Raw genomic sequence first — 27,598 nt, forward strand, 5'->3', positions numbered from 1 at the left:
ATCTCCACCCACACAACCAACCCTCCCGAAAGTTTCGACCTCACATCACATCACATCCCATCTCATCCATCCGCCTCGCCTCGATACCCTCACCGCTCGGGAATACTCAGGGAGATTCGGATGATGACATATATTTCTCCCGTCCACACTTGTGCATTCTTGGCTGCCGAGAGAAAAACCTAGAGTGCGTGTGTTGTCCACTCTCACCGGGAGGGTAGGTAGGATATTAGGTGGGTAGGGAGAAATAAAGTTTTGGGAATGTGGACGTTTATGTGGAAGGAGGGGGGGGGGGAGGGGGGGTATGGAAGAGAAGAAAGGAAGGATGGGTTTTGGATTCGGCTGAGGAGCTTATTAATCGATTGATTGATTGATTGATGAATAGATTTTTTTCTGGATTGGGGGAAATGTATATAGAGAGAAATGTATATAGAGATAGAGATGGGATATGATAAAGGAAAGAGAAAGGGAAGAGGTATTTTGTAAAGATATTTATATTTTGATATGTTGGAGAATTGCGGATGAGATATTTAGATATCTATTTACTTGTTTACAATCTCTATATCTCTATATCTCTATATCTCTATATCTCTATATCTCTATATCTCTATATCTCTATATCTCTATATCTCTATATCTCTCTACAAACCTTTATATACATCAACCTACACATTAACCAACTACCAACCCCCAAAACCACTCAATAAATAAATAAATAAATAAATAAACAAATCATCAACCAACTATCAACTCTTAGCTCTAAACTCCTTCACCTAGACAATCCGCAATATTCCCACCTTGCACTTGACGTCACATATCATATACCACATACCATATACCACATCACATACCATATACCACACCACATTCAAAACATTCAAACCCCATACAACTACAATTTCAATCTCAATCTCAAGCTCAAGCTCCTACAACCTCACAATCTCACAATCTCACGCAAAAACTCACCGTTCATACTTTCATATTTTCAGCCTCCTCACCCCCCCCCTTCTTCCCCCTCTTAAAAGCAATCCGAAAAAAAAAACAAGAAAAAATACAGTATTTAGTATTCCATTTGATTTCCAACATATTCATTCGTATACGGAACTCTATATGAGTCTTATAGAATCTTGTTTGTATTGACTCTTCTCTCCTTCTTATTCTTGTCCCCTCTCAAATACATATATACATATACACATGTATCTCCCACTTGCAACTACATTTTAAGAAAATACAAGGTAGTCAACTTCTCACCCAAAGAAAATATATTCCATGATAGAGAAAGATCTGGAAATGGATGGAATAAAAAGTTTCCATTCATGACAAAACTAACGTGAGAAACATCAAAAACAAATAGGGATATCTCTGTAATTACTTCGTCTCGGATCTCTCAATTCCCAGGCCGTCTCATCCATTACTTCCGTCCATGCTTCTCCCCCTTCCAAAAAATAAACCCCATTACCCTCAAGGTAATCTCAGCTTTCAAGCTTTCCTTTACACCTTATCCCCAAAGAGTTCCCAAACACTTTTCGGAGCTTCATATTGACTTTCCGCACACACACCAACATAATCCATATCCAAACCAAAAGCTCTTGGTCCTCCCATTTTCAATCCTTCCTCTGTGGTCCAGACCTCTGGTGCCTTTAATGCGATGACGCTTACTCTGAGTCCGTATTTATAATCCGAAATTCCTAGTGGTGCTCCATTTGCCATGTCCAGCACAACGATTAAATCCGGACACACTGCCAAAACCTCATCTTTTTTCCCGGGAGTCTTTAAGATAGCGCAAAGATTTTCGTTCTCGAATTCGACATATAGTGATGAGGTAACTTTTTCACCAGTAGAGGTGGTTGATGTAGAAGAAGTAATTTGATCCAACAAGACACTACCTCGAGTAAAACCTTCTGCTACCTTTCTCGTAAGACTCACGACTTTACCGGTGAATAATTTAGTGCCATTTTGTGTTCGCATGAGATCTTTGACCGGGTCAACTTTCTTGGAGCGAGCGATTGCAATTGAACGACCGATTTGCCAAGCCCATGAATAACTATTCGAAGGCAGTGTTCTTGCTTCTTCGCCACGTATTGGATTGACCACCATTCCTGACAATGAACCTTGTTTCGTGCATGCATCCCGCATGAGAAGTTCTGCTTCTTCGGCATCCTTTGAATCTACGAAAACTTCCGTTCCCCCACATCCATTGGCAACAGCAGCTGGAGTAACTGAAACACCATTTAAACATCTGACTGTCTGCCAAACCATAGGATATGCTCGTGCTACACAATCGCTGTCGAGAGTAGGTTTTCCGAATCGATGACCAGTGAGAAGGGCTTCAAAAGAATTCATCCCACCGATTTCGTTAGGTATAGTTGCATCGAATGAGGAATGTCCTGTGGCTGACATAAGAGCTTTGACTGTATCGGTAATTCTAGAACAATTGTCAGCATACAAATTGGTGAGTTGTAGACATCGAAAGGTGACTCACTCGTTCAAACCGGGTATACGTTCCAGGTATACAGTTGGTGAACCCTAGAATTATCAGTAAGTTGACATCGAAAGATTACCAAATCAACATACCATAAATCCTGCTGACATAATTAATGCATCATCAGGAAGAGTATCTTGTCTTCGAATCCTCAGCCCTTCACCACTCTCTAAAGCAATCAAACAAGCAATATAACTTGGATATGGTTCACCACAACTCCCTACGCCCAATACTCCTGTACCATCCATAAGGAATTTGAGATCGATTTCCGAAAGATGCCATATATCACCTTCGATGCGTGGACGATAGGATTCTAGATCAACATGCTCAAGAATATCGTAGGTTGAAGCTTTCGTATCCACAGGACTATCCAAGCCACTTGCACTATATCCAGAATCTGCTCTCCTAGGTTTGAATGTCGACATCGTTATTGGCATCGTCTCAAGATCTTGAACTTTTTCTCCGGTATTGCGTAAATCACCAACCACTCGAACGACCAACTGCGTAGATCCATTTGTAACATAATTAATAGGTAGTGTATCGACTTCCACAACTTCGATAGTTTTTTCGTCGCCGCCCGCAGCGACACATCTTCGAATTGCCAGTAGTTTTGCCTCCTCAATTTCTTCTTCTATGGTCCTTTCCCCGGGTGTAACGACAGTATCAACATGCCCGCTAATTTTCCCAATCTACACATTCAAATTAATTCCATTCCCAGGGATGAAGGACATAATTCAACTTACAGCAGCTCCAACTGCATTTGCGACTTCCAAATATTTTGGTCTGATTACTTCTCCTACCCCGGCAATATCCTTCCCTACAATTATGCTACCTCCGCCTACAAGAATAACTGTAGCATATCCTTGTTTTGTTTTCACTTGATCAATCGCATCTTCCAAAGCCCGTTGAATTTCAGAATGTCCACCGATTCTGAGTTCGTCCGGAATGATATCGGTTCTCTCGTTCGACAATACAAGATCAGTAGCCTAAACATGTAAGTTTCTTCCTTGGAGCTCAAAAGGGTAAATCATACAGTCAAAGTTTTTCCACCAAATGCGATACTCTCCATTTCTAATTTGGGACCAACAGAATCTGGACCAACTGTTGTTTTCCCTGAAGACGTTGTGCGAATGAGTGACCCTCCACCCAAGGCAATGCTATAAACATCGGGAATAGTGAAATTGGTCCTAACCCCTGCGATTTTCACAAAGGCAGCAGATTGTCTTGGGTAACCGGATTTGAGAAGAGCGCAAATATCAGTGGTAGTGCTATAATGTGTCAATATCATTGCCGAGAATGGTTAAAGGAGAAGGTTCTTACCCTCCAACATCCACCACTAGAACTTCGCTATCGCCCTCAAGATCCATACATTCGTTCTTTGCCAGAAGTGCCGCGCCCCTGGCACTATTTGTTGGACCGGAGGAAAAGCATCTCACTGGATGCTCTGCAGCTATTGATGCTTTACTTAAAGTTCCATCATTTAGTGTAATATATAAGCTGGCGTTTTTAAGGTCATGCACCGCATGTGCAAAGCCGGCAATGACATGACGGGCAAATCGTCTCAAACTGGCGTTTAAAATGCTAGCATTCTCACGCTCAAGAAATCCTAATCTTCCAATGGTATATGAACATGATATATCATACTCCGAGCCTAATTCTTCAGCGAGGATCTGTCGAGCAAACTCCTCTTGAGCTGGGTTGGATGGAGAGTATATTCCAATAACCACAACACTTGATATTGATCTTGATCTGATAATTGAAGCTTGTTCTCTGAGTTGTTGAACGTTTACTTCGGATATCGGGGTTCCGTCAACTTGAATGTATTAGCATTTATGTGAGAATTTGAAGATATTTAGCAAACATACCTTGTAGGCCACCATCCACATAGCCATAGTGACCTTCCATTAACTGCCTTAATGATGCAGGGAAACCAACTGAGATCATAAGTGTTAGATCATGTTTTATTTAATGGAGTGGTCGAAATGTAACGTGCCGAATGGTGGTGAGCCCCTCGAGTAAGGACCGCATAACCTTATAACGGCCACTTTATCTAATTTAGAAGCATTTTGTTCGAGGACTGCATTCACAAATTGCTACAAAGGGAAAAGGATTAGAGCTTGACTATGAACCACAATGTAAACGATGAGAAAGATGGGGAAAGAATAGAGTCAAAAACAAGTATGATCCAAGGACCAATATGAGACTTTTTGCTGGGGAGACTTCGGAACGTAGGAGGAATCGAATGTTAATACCCATGATTCTCAATACGAGACCTATGGTAAGGAAGGGAAATAGGAAGCGGGAAGGAGAAAGTAAGGGTTGAAGACAAGATTAACTTACTGTCGTCCCAATCTTGATGAAATCTATACTATCCTTCGAGATTTGAGCATTTTTTATGACAGCAGCAATTGCTTGTTCAACACCATCTTGAATATCTGGGGTTGTTGGTGTCTTATGCCATGCTAATACATTATCATTCTGTAAGATAACTGCATCCTACAATCAATCATCAGTAGATGTTAATGGGAGTGTACTTCAGTCGTCACCCACTGTATTGGTTCCTCCAACGTCAATTCCAATGACACGAGAAGATATTCTGGAAGGCATCTTGCCAATATCCGCCCAATTCTGGATGCTGAAAGGATAGAAATCGATATCGCTGTCGATGTCGATGTTCGTTGTTCGTAGTTTTTAGTCGTAGACGAGGTCGAAAACGGGATTGGGTATCACGAGTTTATAACAAAAATATCTTGCCAACAAAAAAACAATGAAAAGGGTATAATGGATAAATTGTCAAAAGGAACAAAAGGTAGCAATAGATGATGAGAACTTCTTCACATAATAAAGATGAACATACATGATCAAAATTAGAGGTTTATTATATCAATCATTTGCGTACATAATAGTCTTCTCTCCTCGCCTACAAAAGTAAGGATATCCTTTTTTGGTATGTAGGCGTAAGGCGAGCGAGTGATGACCCAACGGGGAGTGGGAACTTTGAGATAAGTTCACATATAAGGCAGCTCGGCAGCTCCAGTACCACGTGGACTTTATAGTAATCTGCAAGATATGCGACGCAGATAGGTATTTAGAGAAAGGATGGCATTCCAGGTTGATTCCTTTATCTTTCCGACGTGGATGACATTATGACAGGAAGGGACAGGAAGGGACAGTAGTGAGCAGTAGTGAGCAGTAGTGATCAGTAGTGATCAATTGTGACAATTGTGAGTGGTGATGGTACGTACTCTAGACTCTATTCGCGAGTCTGTACATCAAATCCAAGGAATTGTGAGAGCGTGAACGGTGGGCGTGCGTGGGCGAGAAATTATGGAAGATGGCATTAATAATGAATATGTCATTTGGAAGCGTATGATTGGATGAAATCGCTCAAAATGAGGGGCTTTCGGAGAAGGACTTGATCAGTGTGAGTCGTGTGGGGAGGTAAAATCGGAGATAGGCGAGCATAAATGACTCGAGATGACATTTATGTCGAATTAGTGAAAGTTAGTGAAAAGCTTGGTGAAAATTAGTGAAATGATAATCGATTGAGAGAGGACAGCAAATAAAGGATCTGAGGGGTGGATTTAGTAAATTTGGTGTATTTTTAGTACATTTACCTCCAGCTACCTTGGTAGAAATTAGACGAGGTACGAAGTAATAAGCCAGGTAGATGGGGTTTCATAAAAGTTATGCACGGAGGATATACCAGGTTTGCATTTGACCACCGAGCCACCGAGAGCCACTTGAGCAAGGTGGAGTGCAATAAAGGTTGTCTTGATACCGCCTTCCCTTTCGAAACGGCAGAATGGCTTTGACCGATTCCCCAGAAGTATAAAAGATTAAAAATGGATACCTAGACCCTCAGGCATTAATTTGGGTCTTGAGGTGGAATAGAATCACGGGGATAATGACGGTGTAATCCCCTCCCCTTGAGTCCCTTTTTCCCTTCCCTGGGAAAATGCGACTCTGGGAGACTGGGATAAATGAGCTTATATGTATACACATATATATATATATATATACCACCGACCATCCCTGGTAGGTTTCTCTCATCCAGGATGATGAACGGCTATTAATAATCCATTAGGCGGTTTACCCGCTGTTCTGGTAAAAAGCACGAGTCGGTAACTACCTGCGGAGTCTCGGGACTCGGGAGTCTAAAAACATGTGATTACTGGCTTGACTCACTCCACTCACGGGGCTAGATTACGGGTATCTAGCCTTACACACACGGAGAAGAACATCAAACGAGTGGACTCGGTGCAGTGGAGAGACTTTCATTTAGACTTTCCGTTATCCTGGCATTTCCTTACCTCACACTTTCAAAAATGGCCCTCGACAGTGGCTCGAGAATGAGCAAGATGGGTCCTCGACAAGGATCGGTGCCATCACTGGAAATTGAAGCAAGGGAAGAAAAAAAGGTTTGAAGAGAATGAACTCCTTCACGAGTTCTGCCGATGTTTATCAACCAGTGAAAATCCAATCAAAGCCAGCCAGTGCGCAAATCAATGCTTCTTCAACAACCCATTTCCGGTTACATCGTCGGCTTGCCCTGCCATCTGCCCTTTGCTCTCCGCCTCGAGTCCGCACACTTATACAAAGTAGGTAAGAAAACACTCAGAGGCTTGCGTACCGTTCCTTCAATCGGACGCCAGTGAGATTATTGAAAAGCTTTGAACTCTGTACTCCGTAACTTGTAACCATTTTTGTCAAGAACCGCATACACCGTTGTGGCCAATGTGCGATTCAAATTTGCAGGGCCCATTCTAGTTTCTAGGTTTGTCGGGTTCAGTTTCGTACTTCTTCCTGCCTTTTCCCGGTTCCTCTTCTTCAATGTCCACTCTCTCTTATTAGCCTCTGTGTCTTAGCCTTATCCAAACTCTTTCATCATGACGGCTGCGGAGCATGAAACCGTTGACAAGTTACCCTTCACTGCTGTGGCCGCTCCAGGTTCTTATCAAAGCGCTGAAGATGGAATAGTTGGGACTGAAATAGGGAGTGCGGCATCAAATAACGTCTTTCATGCACATCAAAAAGACACAGGACCACCTGCGACAAAGAAAGAACTGTGGTCGTATTATGCATACTATGCAGGAAATAATGGAATTGGCTCTTTCCAATAGTAAGCTTTACCGGCCCATCCATCCATCTTGTACAACCACCCCTCGATACCATGCGACTACTAACACCGATTGATCTTCAGCTCGAGTCTTCTCTTTCAGAACTTGATATACCAAGCCGGCTTTAATCCAAACATCTTGCCATTGGGTAGCGCACCTTGCGGCGATGATACCCCCTGCCATGTCTTCTGGAATGGAGGCACAAAAGCATATACATCGGTGGTGTTGATAGCATCAGGATTGACCTTCGTTTCACAAGCTGTACTTTTTCTCACAATTGGAAGTTTGGCGGATTTCGGTAATTGGAATCCTTGGGTTGTTAGAATTTTTTCCCTCATCACATTCGCCTTTGAATTCGGGTTCTTGGGAGTAAAATATGCACATCAATGGAGAATCGCCATGGCTCTTTACATTATCAGCAGTAAGTTTCCAATAGTATCGCAGAAATACACAGTGTCTGATATCTTATCCAGGTGTGACTTGGTGGTCTTCCTATGTTTTCTTCAACGCGATATTTCCCAAACTTGCCCACGACCTTCCCGAAGTTCACAAAGCGAGGGAGGATTATGCACAAGGCACATTGACCGAAAAAGAATACGAAGACAAGTGCTCCATGGCAAGATCCAAGGTTATGAATATCAGTTATGGGTGGAATAATGTTGGATTCACAATTTGTGGAGCTTTAGCATTAGCAGCCTTAGCAGGAATTGGTGCGAATGATTCTACACAACAAAACAATTGGGGATACTCTGTATCTGTCGCGGTCACCACTGGATGGTGGATTATTCTTGCCATTCCATGGTTTATCTGGGAAAAGAAGCGACCGGGACCACCTCTACCAAAGGGTGACAATTATCTTACCTTTGGTTTCAAGCAAACCTATTTCGCCGCAAAGCAGGTATGGAAGTTGAGACAAACTTTTTACTACTTGATTGCATTTTTCTTATTGGCAGATGGAGTCGCTACATTACTTACACTCGTCTCAATCGCACAAACCCAAGTCGTTCAATTCTCCGCGACACAAAATACCTATCTCATCATGGTTCAAGGTGGCTCAACTACAGTCGGAGTCTTCGGTGCCTATTATCTTCAAGAGACTCTCAAGATCCGTACCAAGACCATGCTTCAGTTTTGCAATTGTGGTTGTGTACTCATTGCGCTTTGGGGAATGATAGGTCTCTGGACTACCAAGTTTGGTTTCCACAACGAATGGGAGTTTTGGCTCTTTCAAGCACAATATGGAATCACCCTCGGTGCTCAATTTCCATATGGACAAGCGTTCATGGCAGAATTGGTTCCTAAAGGTAGAGAATATTTGTTCTTCAGTCTTTTGGGTATTGTCTCCAAAGGTTCAGCATGGATCGGACCTATTGTTTCAAGTGCTATTGTTGATCGCAATGGCAGTCAATGGGCAGCGTTTCCTTTCGTGGCAGCATTGATATTCGTTCCTACACTTGCAATCTTTTGGATCAGTGAGACGAAGAGCAGAGTTGAATGCGCAGAGTATTTGGAAAGAGAGAGGTCGGACTTACAAAAGATTAGAGATAATGATTTGAACACAGGCAGATCTGATTCTACAGAGAGCAGTAGAGGATTGGATAAGTCGACATAAATGGGCATGTGTTCCAGGGTTATGATGATGATTTCTACATGTTGATGCATTTCTACAGAGTACTCATATATATTTAAAGATGTAGTTTAGATTTTAATTTGATTTACGTATACGTCTGGAATGACAATCTTTGGATCCATTGAACATGAACGTGTACCGGTACATGAACGAACTACAAGGTTTACAGTATAAGGATTCGAATCCTACATCTACCTTACCCATCCATCCATGAACAAAATCCCCCATCTTCAACCTTCCATAGACTTCCAGATCTTCCCGCGGGCCTCCTTTCTTCCCTTCCGGCATATATAACTTCTCGATTCAGACTCTTGCAGGTAGAAATGCCGCAAACTATTCCCAACTATCTCAAACTAAAGGAATTTTTACAGGGTTTGATCACCCCGCACTAATTTGAAATATTGGAGAATGAACCAATGATCACAAAGCAATTGTTTGATCGATGAAACTATAATGTTGGAGAAAAGTATAGTTGACCCGTCAGGAGTTTAGAAATCAAGTTGGAACCCACATGATCAATATCAAAGTCAAAGATTATTGAGTCTATGACGAAGGATCAGAGATCTTGATGGCTCTAGACGTTTATCTTTAAAGATTTTGAATTTAGGAAGTGGTGTACCGGTAAATCTGGAAGAGATGGAGCGATGGAGCAATGGAGCAATGGAGCAATGGAGCAATGGAGCAATGGAGCAATGGAGCAATGAAGGGGTTCATTACAATTAGACGAATTTTCCATACAATTCCATATCATAACAATGATTAATCTCTTTTTCAAATTTTCACATAGATTACAATTTACTAGGGACTATACGGGGTACTCCTTTTTTTGAATCTTTTTCAGCTTCGTACGAATGGATGTCCAAACATTGAAGTATTGAGTGTTATTTATTCTCGGGACCGGACTTGACCAATGAAAAGTATTGAAAGCTTCAAAAGTGGCTCTGTCGTATACATCCTAATCTTCTTCAAGTAAAGCTTAAGCGCCAGGTTGTACACACCTTGTTAATAGATCGACAGGCCATCACAAAACTGCAACCTCAAGAAAGTGGACTTTACTCACGAGTCACTACACTGTGTTCGTGTTGCATTGACTCTTTTTTGCTTTTTACAAATCAACTACTCAGTACAACATTCGATATCGGAAAACATCGACAACTTCAACGTTTTATATCCTCTGTCCACCCAACACTACAGCCATCCCTTCCTTGATATGTACAAAGGGAAAACGAATTTGAATGCCTCTAATACCAAAGTAAATATGGCTCCGGGAATGGGGATTAAAGCCCCTGTACCTCGAACAAGAACAGGTCCGTTCACGTTCCTTTTACACATCAATCATCAATCTCATCCATATGGCTCATGGCTTCAATTCTGACGCGTTCAAGGTTGCTTAACATGTCGAGCAAGGAAAGTGAAATGTGATGAAGGGAAACCCGATTGTGGTCGCTGTATTCGCCTTCAACGCGATTGTAAATGGAGTACACCTCCAGCTCACATGCTCGCCACGACATCTCATGGTCATGGAATCTCCAGTACCAGTTCCTTGCCTACCACCCAACAGCTTGCTCTTGGTAAAACACGTATTCCCAAAGATTCGTTCGTTATTGAATTCCCTAATATTGATAAAACGACTATGCCCTATATTCATCATTTTGTGGGGTTTTGCACCAGATTCTTGGCATATGCAAATGATGATGAAGGGAATCCTTTCAAAGAAGAACTGGTACCTTTTGTAACGACCAGTCCGGCTTTATTACATAGTATCATCGCAGTGGCAGCAGGCCATATGAGTAGGACTGACAAGCAGCATGAGGTCAAGGCTACCAAACATTATTCCATGGCCTTGAGAGAACTTAACACAGCATTATGTGACAATTCAGTTGCGAAACAAAATGCCACATTGGGTGCTTGTCTTTTACTATGTGTTTATGAGGTAATCCCCTTTTCTCAATTTACTTGTATTATGATACACGTGGCTTATATATGATAGATATCACATTCAGATAGAGGATTATGGTTGGAGCACCTGAAGGGTGCGCGAGATCTTATCTTACATCGAGGAGGTCCTAAAAAGTCGGATTTCCTCACGAGATTCTTTGCGTTACTTGATGTTTCTGGTTCTCTATGGGCAGGACAAGGTCCTTTATTGCCTGGGAATTATTGGCTTGAAGATGCCCCAACACTATCAACAAGTCCAAAGCAAATTGACGACTCACCTTCAGCAGCAGAACCAACTTTGAATTGGCCGTATTATGACCCGGGCGGTGTTATGACTGGAGAATTCCATGTGTTTATGATATTTATGGCCAAGTTATCTCGTCTATCCAGCCGTTCCCTTGTCGAAACATCAGTCGAAGAACAAATTATCATTAAACAAGAAGCCATTGGAATCAAACATGAAGTTCAAATGTGGTGGCAAAATTGTTCGCCTATGCTCCGGGATCTTTCTAACGATTGGCGACGACAACCACGCGATACTAAACTCACTGTCGCGGAAACTCTCGAAGCTGAAGCATTCTCTAGTACGAAGGCTTGCATGTACGGATGTATCCTTTTCATTCATCACATTATTAATCCAGTTGGTGAAGAACCGCCATCTCCAGAAGTTTCAGAAGCAATTACACAGGTTCTAGACATTGCTGCTGAGACACCAGAGGGTTATGGATTGGAGATGGGTTTGTATTATGGATTGTTTGCAGCAGGAGCAAGTATCTTTAATGATTGGGCGGTAGAGGATACTGTGAGGAAGAAGTTGAAGGCTGATACTAGGATTGCACTTTATGTAAGTTTATTTTGTATGAGCATGATGGGAAAGATCATGAGGAATAAAGTCTTTGAATTGCAGCTAATCAGAATCATACAGCATGCTGATCGAGCCTTGGAATTACTTGAAATTCTTTGGAGAAGGCAACATCAATATGAACGCAAATTTGATTGGAGAGAAGTTCAACAACAAATGGGAATTCACATGTAAGTTTGATCCTTATCGATCACGTTTCCTCTTCTTCACGAAGCTTTATTGACAATAGTGTAGATTTATTCTTGCTTGAAGATATACTTTTTCGGGTGTGTAAATTTTGAAGACAACCCCACCACCCAAATTCGAAACTCCCAACAAAATTGTTCGAGTTACGGAAGGACCGGAGTTCGCCACCATAATGGAGGGGTAACGTGGTCCGGCTTTCTTCGGGTATGCAGTTGAAGTGACTAAAGTCATGGATATTACATTGGTGTGAAAATCATGCAGATACGCAGGGTCTTGAGTGGACATGAATCATGCTGGTAATCGGATCGTCCAAATGAACCCTTGGGGTATTTGATAGGTTTTACCTTCCTTCGATTCCCCCACCATTCTATCAATCGAGGATAAAATCCCGAATACACGAATTCTTTGATCGAATTCAAGGATATTTTTCAAGGATTGCGGAGAAATAGATAGGACGCCACAGGCTGATTTTGGAAAGATGGACAGGAATGAGATCAAGGATACTGATATTGGAGTAAAGAATGGCGGGACGAATAAGGCTACTATTTTACTTCTCGGTGGTACAGGAAAGGTGCCCGACGAATCGCTCCTCTCCTCTCTGACGATGGACATAACGTTCTTGTAGCATCTCGATCCGGATCATCTCCAGTATCGCTACCAAATACGAAAGGAGTTAAGTTTGACTGGTTGGATACGAGTAGTTATGATAATCCTTTTATCTCATCCGAGGGGGACGGCGACGCGAACGAAATTTCAATCGAAGCGGTTTTTATGATTGCTCCTCCTGTTCTCGATGCACTTCCTCTGGCGAAAAGGTTTATCGATGGAGTGATTAAGAGAGGAGTAAGAAGAATTGTATTTCTGAGTGGGAGTATACTGCATTCTGGGGATGGACCAATTTTATCTCAGATATCTGAATATATAAAGGAAAAGGGAAGGAAGTTTCAGACGCTTGAAGAAGAATCGAAGAGTTCCGACCTGAATGCAGTGGAATGAACGATATTGAAACCAAGTTGGTTTATGGAAAAAATTTCGGATATGCATCATTTATACACCATTCGCGATGAGAATCGAATCATCTCAGCGACGGGGGAAGGAAAAATCCCGTTTGTGAGTGTAGAGGATATCGCAAATGTGGCGCGTAAAGCACTCATTGGGTGGAGAAGTGATGGGTTTGAGCAGGGATTGGTGGGGAAAGAATTGTTTTTAAGAGGAGCAGAATTATGGTCTTGTGATGATCTTGCTGCGCTCCTGACGGAATTGTTAGGGAGGGAGATTCGTCATTTGGTTGTGGGGGAAGAGGAGATTGTTAAGGGGATGGTGGAGGGTGGGGTGGAGGAGGGGCTGGCGGGGGTTTTGGGGGAGCTTGATGGTGCGGTTAGGAGGGGGGAGGAGGCTTGGTTGGGGGGAGATTTGGAGGCGGTTCTTGGGGGGAGGGCGAGGGGAATGAGGGAGTTTGTGGAGGGGTGTGTGAGGGGTGGGGTGTGGGATGGGAGATTTGGGGTAGGAAGTAGGAAGTAGGAAGTAGGAAGTAGAGGATTGGGGGAGAGTGGAGGGGGAATGATGAGTGAGTGATTGGGTATTGATGAAGTGGAGTTGAATTGTGCATCTGGATTTGCATTGAAGTTTAGGAAAGAAAGAGTGGGGAAGAGAAGGAGATATTGTTTATTATATGAATGAATGAATAAATGAGTATATAGTACGTTATTTTTTCTGAAGATGTATTCATTCCATTCATTTACATTTTCCATTTCAAGTCGAGTGTGCTATTGCACGGATCTTTGACTCAAGGCTTGACCTCCAGTGTCTTCTCAAATACCTTGCCTGGGCCACGCACTTTCCGGCCCATCGTTTAATACGGCGTCTTCCTGATCTCGAACTTGGTAACGAGGGGTCGCTGCTTGAGGATTCTTCGTTCTCATCACTTTCTTCCTCTTCATTCTCCGCCAAGCCACCATAAGCCATTTGAGTCCTACATTTATGATATGAGACACAAGAAGAATCATCGAAAGATAAACGCTATACAAGAGATAGACATACCAATCATCTGCCGTAGACGGATAAAAACTCCCAATCATTTGTCTCCCGCAATCTTCCTTGATAAATTTGAGAGTTGGAGATATCTCTCCGCTCCTCCATCCGGTACTCCTTTGACAGAGTAGCTCGTTCAGCGTACCATACGTAAACGGCTCCTTGGCGTGTTTTTTCACAAATTTACGGACTCTGCATGGTGCTTGAGTGTTAGATATATGATGCCACATAAGATGTGAGAGAATAACGTGAGAGAATAACGTGCAGGAGAAACTGTCGAGGCATGTTAGAAGCCTACGTACTTATCAGCGGTAAAGCTCACGCTGTGCGGGATCTCAATGCTAGTGTACCCGCTACTATGAAAATGATTCTTGGTCACCAGTGCCGGATCGCGCACTCCATCGACTCTCTTGAAATTCCTGTGGATGTAATATGGACGGCTATATCCCGTCTGGAGAAGCCTTTCAAACATGACGAGCCGAGCGAGACCTTTGAAATGCCATGGCTTCGTCTTCTCAAAATCAAGCGACTGGATCTGCGATCGGTCCAGCAACTCCCAGAAGACGTCGAATTTGTGTTGGCGGTATTTGAACAGCCGATTCTCATATGCTATGGAGATGTATGAGTTACTAGTAATGAAAAGGATCCCTCAATCCGTAAGTCACAAGTTGGAGAAAACACGACACGTACAGGGACTTCTGCGAGTGAGATCAACAGTATTGGTACGTGTTGAGATGGCGGTGATTCCTCGCGGACTGGAGTATACTTTCTTGCCATCGAAAGCAACACAGGCACAGTCCACATCAAAGCCAGTCAAAATCTCAGTGATCGAATCATATAGTCGTAAAATGACCTAATCCACTCTCAACGATGTTCCTCATGAGTGACACGAATCGCTGAAAGTGATGTCTGCCTTCCCGATTGAAACTTACCTGCACATGGCGGTGTGGGTATCGCGGAGCAATAAAAGTAACGGCGTTTTTGGTATGGAGTGATAAGCCTTCCCCCACGATTATGCGTTGGTTCTTGCGGATTGTAGCGTCTATCTCAGAGATACGCCGGATGGCTACCTGTTCGTCGTGAATTCCATAAAGGAAAATATCAATGTCACTGGCTTTTGCAATGTTGCTAAAGGCTGTTAAGACCGGGTGGCGATATGGCCAACGGGCTATCGACTGACTTACTCAAAATAGTTTTCAAGTGGTCGCTCAACCGCAGCACTAGCTGTAGACCGTTTCTTTCTACGGGGCAATAATGGCAGAAGTGCTGCTGACCCAGCCACAACAATGTTGGACCAATCTACTGATCCTTTAACGATTGCTTCCCTGACTGAAATAGAGCAGGACTATGGTGATTCACTTACTAATGTCATGGAGGATACCTGTATTTAGTAGGTCTCTATTAGAAGATACACAATGAAGTAGAAGGGATTGAAAGACCGACCGTGTGTAAAGGCGTCGAAGTTCTCGCAGAATTTTGCAAAGGAGCCTGCAATCGCTGGCTGTCCTCCTAATACTTCCTTTCGCTTTAAGGGCATAATATATTTATCCGCAGCAGTAGTCTCGCGATCAGCAATCCGAATTCTGAATGAGCTCTCATGACCATCGTAGATCGAGATTAGATCGTCCGGTCCACCCACGACGGCGTGTGGCCTAGCGAAAGCTTTTCGTAGCCCAGTCTCATATGATAAATATGGCTGTACCAGCTCCCGAGTGGGTGTTGTTGGGAATGCAGACAGGAGAGACAAGAACTGGGACGGGGTAGTGGGTGTCGGATATGCTTCGACAAAGTAAGGATTTTCCCGGTCGTTTATAGGGAGCGACTCTTGTGATGAGGCCATTGCTCATCCACATAGACACAATTGTGTATGATTCAACCCGTCAAAAGATGAAGTGAAGCCATATATCTCTTGTGTTGCAATGAGGCTGAAGACAACGTGTTGTTCAAACGTCACTTCAATGCTCGAATGAAGGGTTGTGACGAGGCTACACGTGGCAAAATATCGTTGTTCAACAAGGGTATCCGGCTAATTGCACCTGAAACTAGCAATCTACACCAGAAAAATTGAATTTTGTCACTATTTGCCTCAAAAAGACACCATAGCTTCGCATTGTTCGGCTGGGTGTGAATACTCTTGTAGTGTAGGCATGGGCTACATGTTGCCTCATCAACAAACTTACTGCACAGCAGCCAAGCCCCATCCGCCACGATACAATGTCAACCTGGAAGAAAACGTACACAAGGCTGCCCCCAAATATTCTGCATCGCTCGTAGAATTTCAGTCTAGTTTCATATATTTTGATGGTAGGGATATTCTCCTCTTTTAACGGTACAATACCATCTCGAAGCGACTTGCTAAGAACGGGTAACTTCATCATGAGTACGACCAAGCCGCTATGCCAACTCTGCGAAAAGATCAATCCCAGTAGGATGCTTGCAAACGAAGTCAATGAAATCGCCGTTGGCTTTATTCATGACTACAACAAAGGTCAAGACTGTTCATTCTGTGCGCTCATTTCCAGAGCAGCGTCTTTGGCCTGGAGAAACAACTCGAGCGAAGATTCACGCTCGGCTATCAAAACAGCATCACAACTATTCATTCAGAGCCGGAGCCCTCTCACACTCAAAGTAAATGGTCGCACAAAATATCCTGCACCACGGTTATTGCTGGCAAGCGACCAACAAGCTTCAAGCCAGCGGAACAATCGGCCTCCTCTACGAGAGATTGACCGATGCGAAGACAGGTTCATTTTTGCTGAAATTGAACACTTACCCAACTCCGCTGATAGTTTCATCCGGCGACGTGATATTCCGAGCTCTTTGGATGTTTCTTTAGTGCAAAAATGGTTGGTTGATTGCAATAGTCATGAGCATTCCAAGGTGCCACTAAGCAGGGCCAGCAACACACTTTTCCATGGGCAACACCCCTTCCGGTTGATCGATGTAGTAGAGGAATGTCTGTCAGATCGGAATGAACGGTGTGAATACACAGTGTTATCTTACACATGGGGAAATTCTGACACTATTCTGAATGCGGAAGAGAATACTAAAGAAGCCTCAATTCTTGTCACAACTCAAACAAATCTAGACACACTTTACTGTCCACGTGCTTTATCCTCGCTGCGAAGAGATAGACATCCGGATGGAATTGTTCCTCGTACTGTCCGTGACGCAATGGAACTGACACGCAAGATTGGGATTCGATACCTGTGGGTGGACACGCTTTGCATTGTGCAAGATGACCATGATGACAAATCACGACTAGTTAGCTCGATGGGCAACATCTACAATAGTTCTACGCTCACCCTTATTGCAGCTGTAGGTGACGATCCGCATGCGGGACTGCGAGGAGTGAGTCACCGTCCTGAGAGTCCTATAGAACCTTACGAGATTATCGATCATGGCAAGTTGCTGACGCTTTCTCTTTGCCTACCATCCTTATGCGAGGAAGTCCGAAAGGGCAAGTGGTACACTCGTGGTTGGACATACCAGGAGCAGTGCTTGTCGCAGCGCTGTTTGTACTTCACGTCGAATGAACTCTTTTTTCAATGTCCCGAAAGACAGTGGAGGGAGGGATACGACTATATGGAGCAAAGGTCATCTCAAGAAATTCAAGTCCGCACCGGGCCCCCTTGGTGGAGTAAGAGACTCAGAAAAGACCCCGATCCTACTCCCTATCGTTACCTAGGGGATGTCAAAGCGCAGCTGCAAGCCGAAAGCTACCTAATGGCAGTCCAGGAATACAGTCAGAGAAACTTGAAACATTCGAATGACGTGCTTGATGCCTTCGAAGGCATTTTTCATCGATTCAACAGGCCAAAGAATCTGTCCAACTTGAGCATTCATCAGACCCAAGCCATTCCAGCTGATATCTTTTCTCAAGCCATATTGTGGTTTCCATCGAAAACATGTCAGAAACGTGTAAGAACCACTCAAGCTAGAATGTCTGTGAAGCAGTTCTCGACATGGTCATGGTACGTATTCATATATCCCTCCCATGTAACATATTATCTAGTTCCGTTCCCTTATTAATTGATGTCATTGTAGGGCTTCTTGGATTGGATCTATCGAATTTATATTTGCAGAGAGCCTTTGGCTATCAAGAAGCATCTCTCATGCCCCGCGCAAAGGTGTTCCGATCCATGTGTGTATTCCTCAATGGCAGGTTGGAAATTCGACAGAGAAAACATGGTCAAATTCTGCGTGGAAGAGCGCGGGCAAGTACTATCGCAGAAATTTGAGGCGCTTTCCGGATAGTTTCTCACCCACCCAACAGTTTCTCGGTAGTTGTATTGGAATTGATCTCCCCTATTTACTCGATCAGTCATTCGCAGCGCGCCGATCCACACTCGAATGCGGGCAACTTAGGTTTGTTGCGCCATATTTGAGATCTCGAGAATTTGTTCTTTCTGCTGGTACTGATCAATCGATCAAGTTGTTATCCACATCTGCAACTCATCGCGGCGAATTTCGGTTTGATGATAGGATGTTGATTGGGCCGATAAATGAATTGGTGATGGTATTGTGTACCAATACTGTGACCAAGCCCCCCAGGGCACTGGGTGTCTTTCTTGGCCTCACTACTTGTAAAGGGATCTCGCGCCGCGTTGGAATTGGCTTTCTCAACTTTTCTAGAGATGCGAAAAGGCCCAAGCCATCATGGGAATATAAATCTTTTACCATAGAATAAGATGATCACATATACAAGAGTGGCACAACGATCAAGCCATCTAATACTGGCGATATGAATGATTTCTATCAAAAGGTCGCCGCTAGTATCATAACTTCTCTAGATTCTACCATATACTCACTAAACGCTTTCTCTGAAAAATGGAATAAATCTTTTGGAAGAAATGTACTTGCATTGAAGTCTTGGGAGCGAATAGGGCTGGAAAGATGACTGCGATGAACATGAAGTTGTATGGACATGAGATAGATGATTCGTAGTACCTAAATATAGTAAAATGATGAAGTAGACATAATGACTGGATACTAGAAGAAAGGGATGTGAAAGTAAGTTAGTAAATAGGCACTTCCTCCCTATAACATAAACATAAACGAGAATAATAATACCCCGGTTCTTAATTTGATAGTCTGGAATCTGTAGACTTGAGATGAGGAGTTGAGAAAGGTGTCTTTATTTCTATTACTTGCTTAATTGTTTGCTAATTTATTTGCTTACTGTCCTAACGACTGTCATACCAATATGTTGATATTTGTAGGTCTTGTATGTAATCTTATATTCGTATAGTACCGAGTATCAAACGCATGGTTGTAGCTTCCTATCTTTTTATTGTATTAGGTAGACAAGCAGATAATGGTAACAGATAGACCGATTGACTCATAATGATTGATGAATAATAAATGACTCCTGAGATGTTTCTTGTCTCTTATATATTGACATTTTTTATTTTTTTGCTTGATTTCTGTGATTTCATTGATTTGTTGTGTACTGTATGATAGATGAGGTGTTTATTGTTGAAGTTGACAGTTTGTTGACGTACAGCTGGATGCGATGGATGATGGATGATGGATGGATGAATGGATGAATGGATGGATATTCAAGTGAATACTAGAGGCAGATGAATTGATATCATCTCTTCGGATTTCGGAATAGTTACCAGATAATGAGTTCAATGCCAAGTCTGCAGGCACATCATTATGATCACGTCCATCTATCTGTCGTATTGGATTGTATCTCTTTATCATTACTTTCCGAGTTCATCGATTCTTGTGGGTTCAATATTCAAGATAGTGAGAATGCATTCAGCATTTCGGCCAATTCATTCCGTGGAAGAGCGATGTTGAGCGAGGATACCCGGGATTTTCAATATCCTAATCAATGTTTCCAAGTTCCAAGTTCCAAATTCCAAATTCCAACAGCTTGCTGGCTTACACTCCCGAGGTCTGTCTGAATGAAGATGGATGTCGAGATAAGGAATTCAATTCGTATCGCTCATCGGAGGTGTTTCCTCATTCATTTAACCGATATCCCCATGCTGACCTAGCCATGCATAGGCATATTCCTTCATCGGCAGGTCAGAACCTAAAAGATACATCACGAGTATGTGATGATTACTGGTGCTTTTGAATGGAAATGTTTTGATTGATTGAAGGGCTTGATAACATTACTCGTGTTTTTCACTAGAAGTCTTTTGAATGATTGGTTTCTGTTCGTTGCGAGATGTCTTACCGTATCTTCATACTTGTGTTGCTTGTCACTCACTATCAGCTTCAGGAATAAGCGCCGGGTAGCAATATGTTTCTTACCCAGCTTTTGGTATCTGGGAAATAGGCATAAGGCTTTCAGCCTTCGCCAACCTGGGTTACTGATTTGAGTTGATGATTCTGACCTTGTGGCCCGTATCGTATGTCACTACGCACATATCTTGACGCTTGGCAAATCAGTGCAACGTTATAGTTTATTTGGCTGCTAAGTGGCTCGTCTCCAAGAATTCTTGGAAGAAGCTTCGAAAGCTTCGCCTCGGGCTTGCAGATTGTACCTACTTGGGATCTTGGGATGTGATCATGATTATCATTGTGATGTGGAGGGGAGGGGAAAGAGGAGAGAGACTTTGAGAATCGAAAAGATCGAGATATGGTATGGATGAACTCGGACTCGGATGAGGGATTCGGGTTCTCCACCTATTTCTTATCATGTATCAATAGCTTACATCCTACGCCTCTCTCTATCTCGTATATCATTCATCATATAAGGTTATCAATTCACATCCATAACATGGAAAGAACAGACGAGGAGGCGATTTTACACTCTTTAGAGTATAGAGACACGTGAGTGGTATTTCATCTTGGGAATTTGCGACTAGTTTGTACTTATGTATCTATTGTTAGTTGCATTAAAAGATTCACAAATAATCAAACACAATAAATAATGATAATATCCTCACAATCTCCCAATATTTCACCATATCTCGTTTTTGCTTATCGTAATTGCAAAAAGGACCGAGGTGACGAGGATGGTACTCCCATCTCGGTCTAAAACCCCCATCGGGTATCAATTTCAAACGCCTCCAACGCCATGAAATAATTCTATCCACTCATCGATCACGACATTCATGTTTAAATCTAGTGCTTCAATTGCTTATTATCAAATCCCTAGCTATCCCCGATAATTTTGGAGGAAAGATAAAAGACAGACCCCGGATGGCTTCCCGCCACCAAAATCAAACGACCTTACCTTGATACCAAGAGGAGGGAAATGCTTGTTGGCTAGATCTAACGGCAATATTAAGTAAAGACTGGCATACTGGATAGGTGTGAAAAGACGGGCGGCTCATTTGAATAGGTACATAGGCTTCTACCTGTACCTAGTACTGCCAAGTCAACACGGTAAACAAATTAAACCTTTTTTTGGCAGGTGAAAAGAGCTGTAGGCAGTTCCATCATTCCAATTTCGTATGCCCAGTCTTCTCGGTCTCGCGTTCTTGACATAACATCTTTTGCCAGCTGGTTATCCCGGGTGTCTAGCATAGAATTGTTTCTGTTCCAGTCCAGTGGTAGAGAGGGAATTGTGAGCCGAGTTCACCGTTCGCTGATACCCGAGATCCCCAAAAGCTTTGTTCGCCTCTGACCCTCTTCCTGTCTGGTTTACTGCTCGCGCGACTAATTTCTTATCGGATTTTCTGCTTGGCAACACTCTCAAGCTCTTGGCGTAACGTTACCTTCCTATTGTGGAGTAAAGAGGAGATGATTATTTGTTGGTGATGAATTCGCTTGACAAATGAGAATGATTTGGTTTAATGAATTTTGATAGAGATGAAGGACCACGGTTGAAGGTGGGTTTTGGGGGTGACATTTGAGATTGGGGAGATGATTGTGTGATGAGGCTGGTAAGGTGGATATCGTGGAGGGGAAAGGCCTCGCAATTGTACTTGTCATTCTTGTGGGTGCTGCAATTGAGGTGGTACTGGTGACTGGGCTGGTCTTTGGATGCTCTAGGGTCTACACTGCATGCACGACAGCTTTCCATAATCGGGTGAATACAGAACTATCCGTACACAATACACAAGTGTGCTACCGATTGGCCTTGCTCTGACTATATTTGCCACATACAAGGAGGTAGCCTGGTCAATTCAGAACCTGGGGTCTGAGTTTATATCTTCTAGAACGATTTGATACCTGCTATGATTTGTTCCGTGCGTTCGATATCACTTATACACCTTCCTATTTAGGCGATCTCCGTAATGGATCAGCATTGGAATGAGTTCACAAAGCACAATCGTGAGAGCTCGTACCAGCTGATAACGGTGCTGATTGGTATGGCGTCCCCGTATGGGAGTGGAGGGATATGATCCCATGCTAGCTAGGAGCGCATGGGAGCAGCATGCGAGATTCTCCGAATTAGTCGAGGGCTAGGGTGGTGAATGGGGAACATGGTGAACTAAGATGGTGTAGCTTGGGATTCGATGGGTACGGCAGCGGTATATTTATTCTCGTGTTTCCCCTCCTCGTGGTTTCGCTCTTTAGTCGCACTTCTACGACCACTCTCTTTACCTGTTGTGATAAATCAACTTCGCAAAGATGGGTAAGTACTTTTTTCTACTCGATTATGTCCTGTTTGGTGGTATTTTTTTTTACAGGTTACTGACGTTCAAGAATAGTTGCTCAAGAAAATATCACAGCCGATATCCAAGGCTCGATGCTAGGCAGTGATGCCGTCCTAGCTCTCGACCAAAAAGGATCGTTGATTCACACAGTCTCAAGAGAGCATCACCCTAAAGTCGGCCTCGAAACTGAAGCCGCAATAGTCCATGCACAAGGCCAAGGACACGAACATATCGATCCAGATTTACTTCCTACTGAAGAGGAGAAGAAAACCCTCCGAAAAGTAGCTGGAAAACTCCCCAGTGTTACTTACTTAATCTGTGCTGTCGAGTTCGCTGAGCGAGCTTCTTACTAGTATGTTTCCCTTAATTTTAGAATGACGTTTGCAATTTAAATTGAATTAACTCGCTAACATATAATTCACTAATAGCGGTTGCAACGGTTTGTTCAACAACTTCGTCAACAGACCACTTCCAGTCGGCGGTGATGGCTATGGTGCACCACCAAGAGGAACTCAACAAACTGCCGGAGCTTTGGGTCTCGGTACCGTCAAAGCAACAGCCACATCTCAATCATTCTCTCTTCTTGCATATGCACTTCCATTGTTCTTTGGATGGCTCGCCGATACCAAAACTGGTAGATTCAAGATTATTTGCTGGGGTGTAGCAGTATGTGGTATTGCACACATTCTCATGTGTGCAAGTGGTGCTCCCAGTTTGTTGGCCAGCGGAGCTGCCAAAGCTCCCTTCTTTTTGAGTGTTTACACTTTGTCTATTGGTGCTGGTGAGTTTTCCCCACGTCATAAATTTTAGCATCATCCACTAATCTTCTTCTAGCTATGTTCAAACCTAATATTGCGCCAACCCTTCTCGATCAAATGCCAAACGCCGTTCCAGTCAAGAAGACTCTCCCATCTGGTGAGGTGGTCATTGTTGATCCCGAATCTACCACTGAGCGTGTCATGCTTTGGTTTTACCTTCTCGTTAACCTCGGTGGATTCATGGGTGTGCCAACTGCCTACACCGAAAAATACATCGGATGGTGGTTGTCCTTTCTCCTCCCACTCCTTCTCTATGTCCCTCTCCCATTTCTCCTCTGGTTCATGCGCAAACGTCTTATCCTATACCCACCAGGAGGATCTGATCTTGTCAACGTCTGCCGTGTTGTTGGTATCTGTTTCAAGAGAGGTGGCTTAAGAAAAATCTTTACCCGCAAGGGAGGATTCTTTGAGGCCGCTAAGCCATCCGTCATTGCCCAATCCGGTAACGTTATCGATGTACCATGGAACGATGCATTCATCGAGGATGTCAAGCGTACTTTCGAAGCCGCCGGAATCTTCTGTTTCTTCCCAATTCAAAACATCAACGATAACGGTCTTGGTAGCTCCGCCAGTGCTCTCTCAACTATGTTGGCTACCGATGGTGCCCCCAACGATGTCATGAACAACTTCAACTCTCTCGCCATTATCATTGTCGCACCAATTCTCAACTACGGTCTCTACCCATTGTTGAGAAAGCGCAACATTCACTACGGACCAATCGCCAGAATGACCACCGGATTCTTCCTTTCTACTTGCGGAGGTGCCGCCTACACCCTCCTCAACTACTACGCCTACAAGACCGGACCTTGCGGAAAATACGGTTCCTCCGAAACCTGTGTTAATGCCGATGGTGTTTCTCTCGTATCCAACATTTCCGTCTGGTTGATGGCCGTTCCTTACGCCATGGGTGGTATTTCCGAACTCTTCGTCAACGTTCCCGCTTACGGTATTGCATACTCTCGTGCTCCAGCCAACATGAGAGGTCTTGTTTCTGCTCTTAACTTGTTCACCCAAGCTATTGCTTACCTCGTTGGTCTTGCCTGTGCCGGTGTCATCAAGGATCCATATCTCACCTGGGATTTCGGTGCGCCAACCATCATCGGTTTCATCATGATGTGTGCTTTCTACTGGATCTACAGAGATATCGATAAGGAGGAATACAAGCTCAGTGTCAATGATGAACAAATGCATGTTGCAGATCAACCAATTCATGATGGACAAAGCGTGAGTGAGAAAGCTGGCCCCCCTTCATATGAGGGAGAGAAAGGTGGACTCAAGGATAAGGAGAGAGCGCTTTAGAGAATGATAATCGAAAAGTTTTAAAGGGGATCGGGGAGTAAGGCTATTAGGGGTTTTTTGGGGTTTTGGGGGTGTGATGATGATTCTTATGATACCGTATGATAGTATGATTTTGTATTGTGGTGATGAGCTCAGAAAGGCTAGATGCTGGCGAGCTATCGCTGGAGTAATAAACTTCTTAATGACATTCATTTATTTAATCATCCGTTTATTCATTGTCGGTGTGATTTATGGTAATGATACAATGCTCCAAACAGTTGTAAAAGGGAACCAATCATTCACGAACATAGGTATGTATAAAGACCAACCACGGACAATGCATCCATCTCCATGAAGGAACAAAAGGAATAGAAAGCCCTATCTGCCCATCGAATGTTTTTGTTCACACAACATCCTCGATCCCACCTCTCGAAACATCTCCATCCCAAGACACCAAGTCTTCCAACCCCATATCTGTAATAGATACCTCTAACGGAAGACAGGCCGCCCCCCAACCAACTATCATCATGAATTCCCCTACCAGTTCCGCCGAGCGGGCAAAATCTCCTAAGATATCCAGATCCCACCACACCTACCTATCCATGCAATTCCTCCGAGCCACTCCACTTCAATCCCTAAACTTCCTATTTTTGAAATTAAGAAGTACCCACTACTAAAAGAGAAGTCGATACCCTCACAAATACATGCAATCAAGCTAAAATCAACCACCTCAAGATGCCTTTTCAAATACAAATTATTGTTGCGTGGTAAGTACACTGATTACCTCGATAACCTCCGAAGTAACGCATCGCTTCGATAATCCTACAGATGGGAAAATAACTCGAAAATTATCATATCCCATTTCGATCCCAGCATTGAAGTCGGAGAACACAAGATTGAAATTAGAAAGTCTAGGACTTGAACATCTCATATAAGTAGCGAAATCTTCTAGTATTTTACCTCCTTCTAGCTTTAGCATTGACTGTCATCCCACATTATATGAGCCTTCGGATGCGATTGTGAAGATTCTTTTATCGGATCATGAGATCGGATTTAAGGAAAAAGAATGAAAAGAATGGGGAATTAATACTGACTCATGTAGCTTGGATATATATATACCACTCTTGCCTCTGACAAGTGATACATTGCCAATGACTAGTCTGAGCCACTATCCATCAGATATCACCCTTCAAGATTAACAAGAATGAAAAACATACATCCAAAATCATCTCGAAAAAGAAAGGGAAGGAACAAACCAGCGACCGCACACGACTCAACATCATGTGGGATTGTGATTGTATGTCTACCAAATCTGAATTAAGTTTTGATTTATCTTGGCATTCATCTCAGTGCCACTATTCAGCAAAATCTTTCGTGAAAAGGCAGGGTTTAAGGTCATACTTACTCGTCAATCTAGGAGGTGTTATGGTATATTAGGGACAACATGTCAATACCTTTGGTTAGCTCACACATCCCATGCATCCGCACACGCAATGCATAGGATGGGTAGCAGTTCATCACGCGTGTGCGCACTATTTATTTTCCACCAACTCCGGATACTGTGTAACTTTATCCTAGAGGATTTCCTTTATCCGGAAGCCTTGTCCTTTCACTGAAACAATGCCTTACTCTCAGCTTTCCCTTTTCCAAGGAAGGTATTTGCATGTTGCTGAAGAGCAGAGTATTTTTGGCAAAAGCTGGTCTTATGAGCTATAACTATGATCACACTGCCAGTAATAGGAATGAGCTTGAAGGGAACGTAGAGGAGTCAACGTCCTACGTACTAAAATGTGTGTCGATATTCCAGACCTTTATTGGCTGAGATATGACGGCTACAGTGAGGCGTGTGATGGAGGACAAATCATGGACAAGATAGGGTTTAAGAAACGAAAAGTCCTATGATGATTGTGCATGCGAAGATAGGAAAAGTAATTAGGAATGATTCTCTGGAATAGAAAGTCGAACGAGGATAGAGAAAAGGCCTTGAGAAGATCAGACTATTCGTCAATGGCCATATAGTCAAGTTCGGTGCATGAGTGTTCTCATTGTATGATCAAGCTTTATCGTCACAATGTAGACTATGAAAACCCTTTCGGATATCCAACTATTGGTATTGATCAGAAATTGAGTATCGATAAGTATTGGTCAGAGACAGTGATCTTTTCAAATTTCAAACCAAGTTTGGACTTCCTTATACGATGATATCGAGAGAGCGGAAGAGCCATCAGCCTCAGACCAAATGCAATCATCAAGGGAATCTCCAAATGGCTAACATAAGAATCTGATTTATCACTTCTGAACGTCCATACGATATATTCACAGATATTGACTGATTCAATGAAACTCATGCAGACAATTAGCAGCGATCCCTCTACTACCCTTTGGTCATGGGATGCTCTATGAGTACTACTCGCATGTAACCATTTTAATTGACACCCGGTCTCGAAAAGAACGCCAGGTCAAAAGCGGAGGGACAACCTTTATCAAAGTAAGTTCCAAAGAAAAGGGATACATTAAGGTGGAGGAAGATGCAAAAGACGTCGCTCTTTGAGAAACTGCTATCAGCTGCGTGGAATGTATGAATAAGAGCATAACAGCGAACTATTTTTTATGAGATTAGAGAGAGATTCATTTCAGAGCCGATTTTAATATGTCCAAAGTCCTATGGGAAAATGAACTTTCAGTAGCC

The 27,598-nt window shown here is 43.1% G+C and overlaps 7 protein-coding genes across 7 annotated transcripts; 5 read left to right on the plus strand and 2 right to left on the minus strand.

The window, feature by feature from the left end:
* Window positions 1–1,488: 1,488 nt before the first annotated feature.
* EAE97_003893 (uncharacterized protein) lies at window positions 1,489–5,086 on the minus strand (the record flags this gene model as incomplete). Its single annotated transcript, XM_038874405.1, has 10 exons — window positions 1,489–2,422; window positions 2,480–2,523; window positions 2,572–3,168; window positions 3,223–3,465; window positions 3,513–3,747; window positions 3,800–4,292; window positions 4,345–4,413; window positions 4,473–4,572; window positions 4,820–4,975; window positions 5,030–5,086. The coding sequence occupies 10 exons, from the start codon at window positions 5,084–5,086 to the stop codon at window positions 1,489–1,491; spliced, it is 2,928 nt and encodes a 975-aa protein (XP_038735014.1).
* Window positions 5,087–7,181: 2,095 nt separating this feature from the next.
* Window positions 7,182–9,334, plus strand: EAE97_003894 (uncharacterized protein). Its single transcript, XM_038874406.1, has 3 exons — window positions 7,182–7,601; window positions 7,683–8,020; window positions 8,073–9,334. Exons 1-3 carry the CDS (start codon window positions 7,369–7,371, stop codon window positions 9,209–9,211), a joined length of 1,710 nt encoding a protein of 569 aa, XP_038735015.1. The 5' UTR covers window positions 7,182–7,368; the 3' UTR covers window positions 9,212–9,334.
* A 1,153-nt stretch (window positions 9,335–10,487) lies between these two features.
* Window positions 10,488–12,279, plus strand: EAE97_003895 (uncharacterized protein; the record flags this gene model as incomplete). The annotated part of the gene is made up of 5 exons (XM_038874407.1): window positions 10,488–10,536; window positions 10,615–11,162; window positions 11,220–12,011; window positions 12,093–12,199; window positions 12,264–12,279. The coding sequence occupies 5 exons, from the start codon at window positions 10,488–10,490 to the stop codon at window positions 12,277–12,279; spliced, it is 1,512 nt and encodes a 503-aa protein (XP_038735016.1).
* Window positions 12,280–13,253: 974 nt separating this feature from the next.
* On the plus strand, window positions 13,254–13,736 carry EAE97_003896 (uncharacterized protein; the record flags this gene model as incomplete). Its single annotated transcript, XM_038874408.1, has 1 exon — window positions 13,254–13,736. The coding sequence occupies one exon, from the start codon at window positions 13,254–13,256 to the stop codon at window positions 13,734–13,736; it is 483 nt and encodes a 160-aa protein (XP_038735017.1).
* Window positions 13,737–13,967: 231 nt separating this feature from the next.
* On the minus strand, window positions 13,968–16,086 carry EAE97_003897 (uncharacterized protein; the record flags this gene model as incomplete). The annotated part of the gene is made up of 8 exons (XM_038874409.1): window positions 13,968–14,187; window positions 14,256–14,438; window positions 14,549–14,855; window positions 14,937–15,099; window positions 15,179–15,374; window positions 15,431–15,545; window positions 15,610–15,627; window positions 15,690–16,086. The coding sequence occupies 8 exons, from the start codon at window positions 16,084–16,086 to the stop codon at window positions 13,968–13,970; spliced, it is 1,599 nt and encodes a 532-aa protein (XP_038735018.1).
* A 536-nt stretch (window positions 16,087–16,622) lies between these two features.
* EAE97_003898 (uncharacterized protein) lies at window positions 16,623–20,175 on the plus strand (the record flags this gene model as incomplete). Its single annotated transcript, XM_038874410.1, has 2 exons — window positions 16,623–18,220; window positions 18,294–20,175. The coding sequence occupies 2 exons, from the start codon at window positions 16,623–16,625 to the stop codon at window positions 18,934–18,936; spliced, it is 2,241 nt and encodes a 746-aa protein (XP_038735019.1). The 3' UTR covers window positions 18,937–20,175.
* Window positions 20,176–22,787: 2,612 nt separating this feature from the next.
* On the plus strand, window positions 22,788–24,930 carry EAE97_003899 (uncharacterized protein; the record flags this gene model as incomplete). Its single annotated transcript, XM_038874411.1, has 4 exons — window positions 22,788–22,791; window positions 22,868–23,165; window positions 23,242–23,594; window positions 23,648–24,930. 4 exons carry the CDS (start codon window positions 22,788–22,790, stop codon window positions 24,928–24,930), a joined length of 1,938 nt encoding a protein of 645 aa, XP_038735020.1.
* Between the last annotated feature and the right edge of the window lie 2,668 nt (window positions 24,931–27,598).

The sequence above is a fragment of the Botrytis byssoidea genome (genome assembly GCF_014898295.1).
Source record: "Botrytis byssoidea strain MUCL 94 chromosome Unknown BBYS_006, whole genome shotgun sequence".
NCBI lineage: Eukaryota > Fungi > Ascomycota > Leotiomycetes > Helotiales > Sclerotiniaceae > Botrytis > Botrytis byssoidea.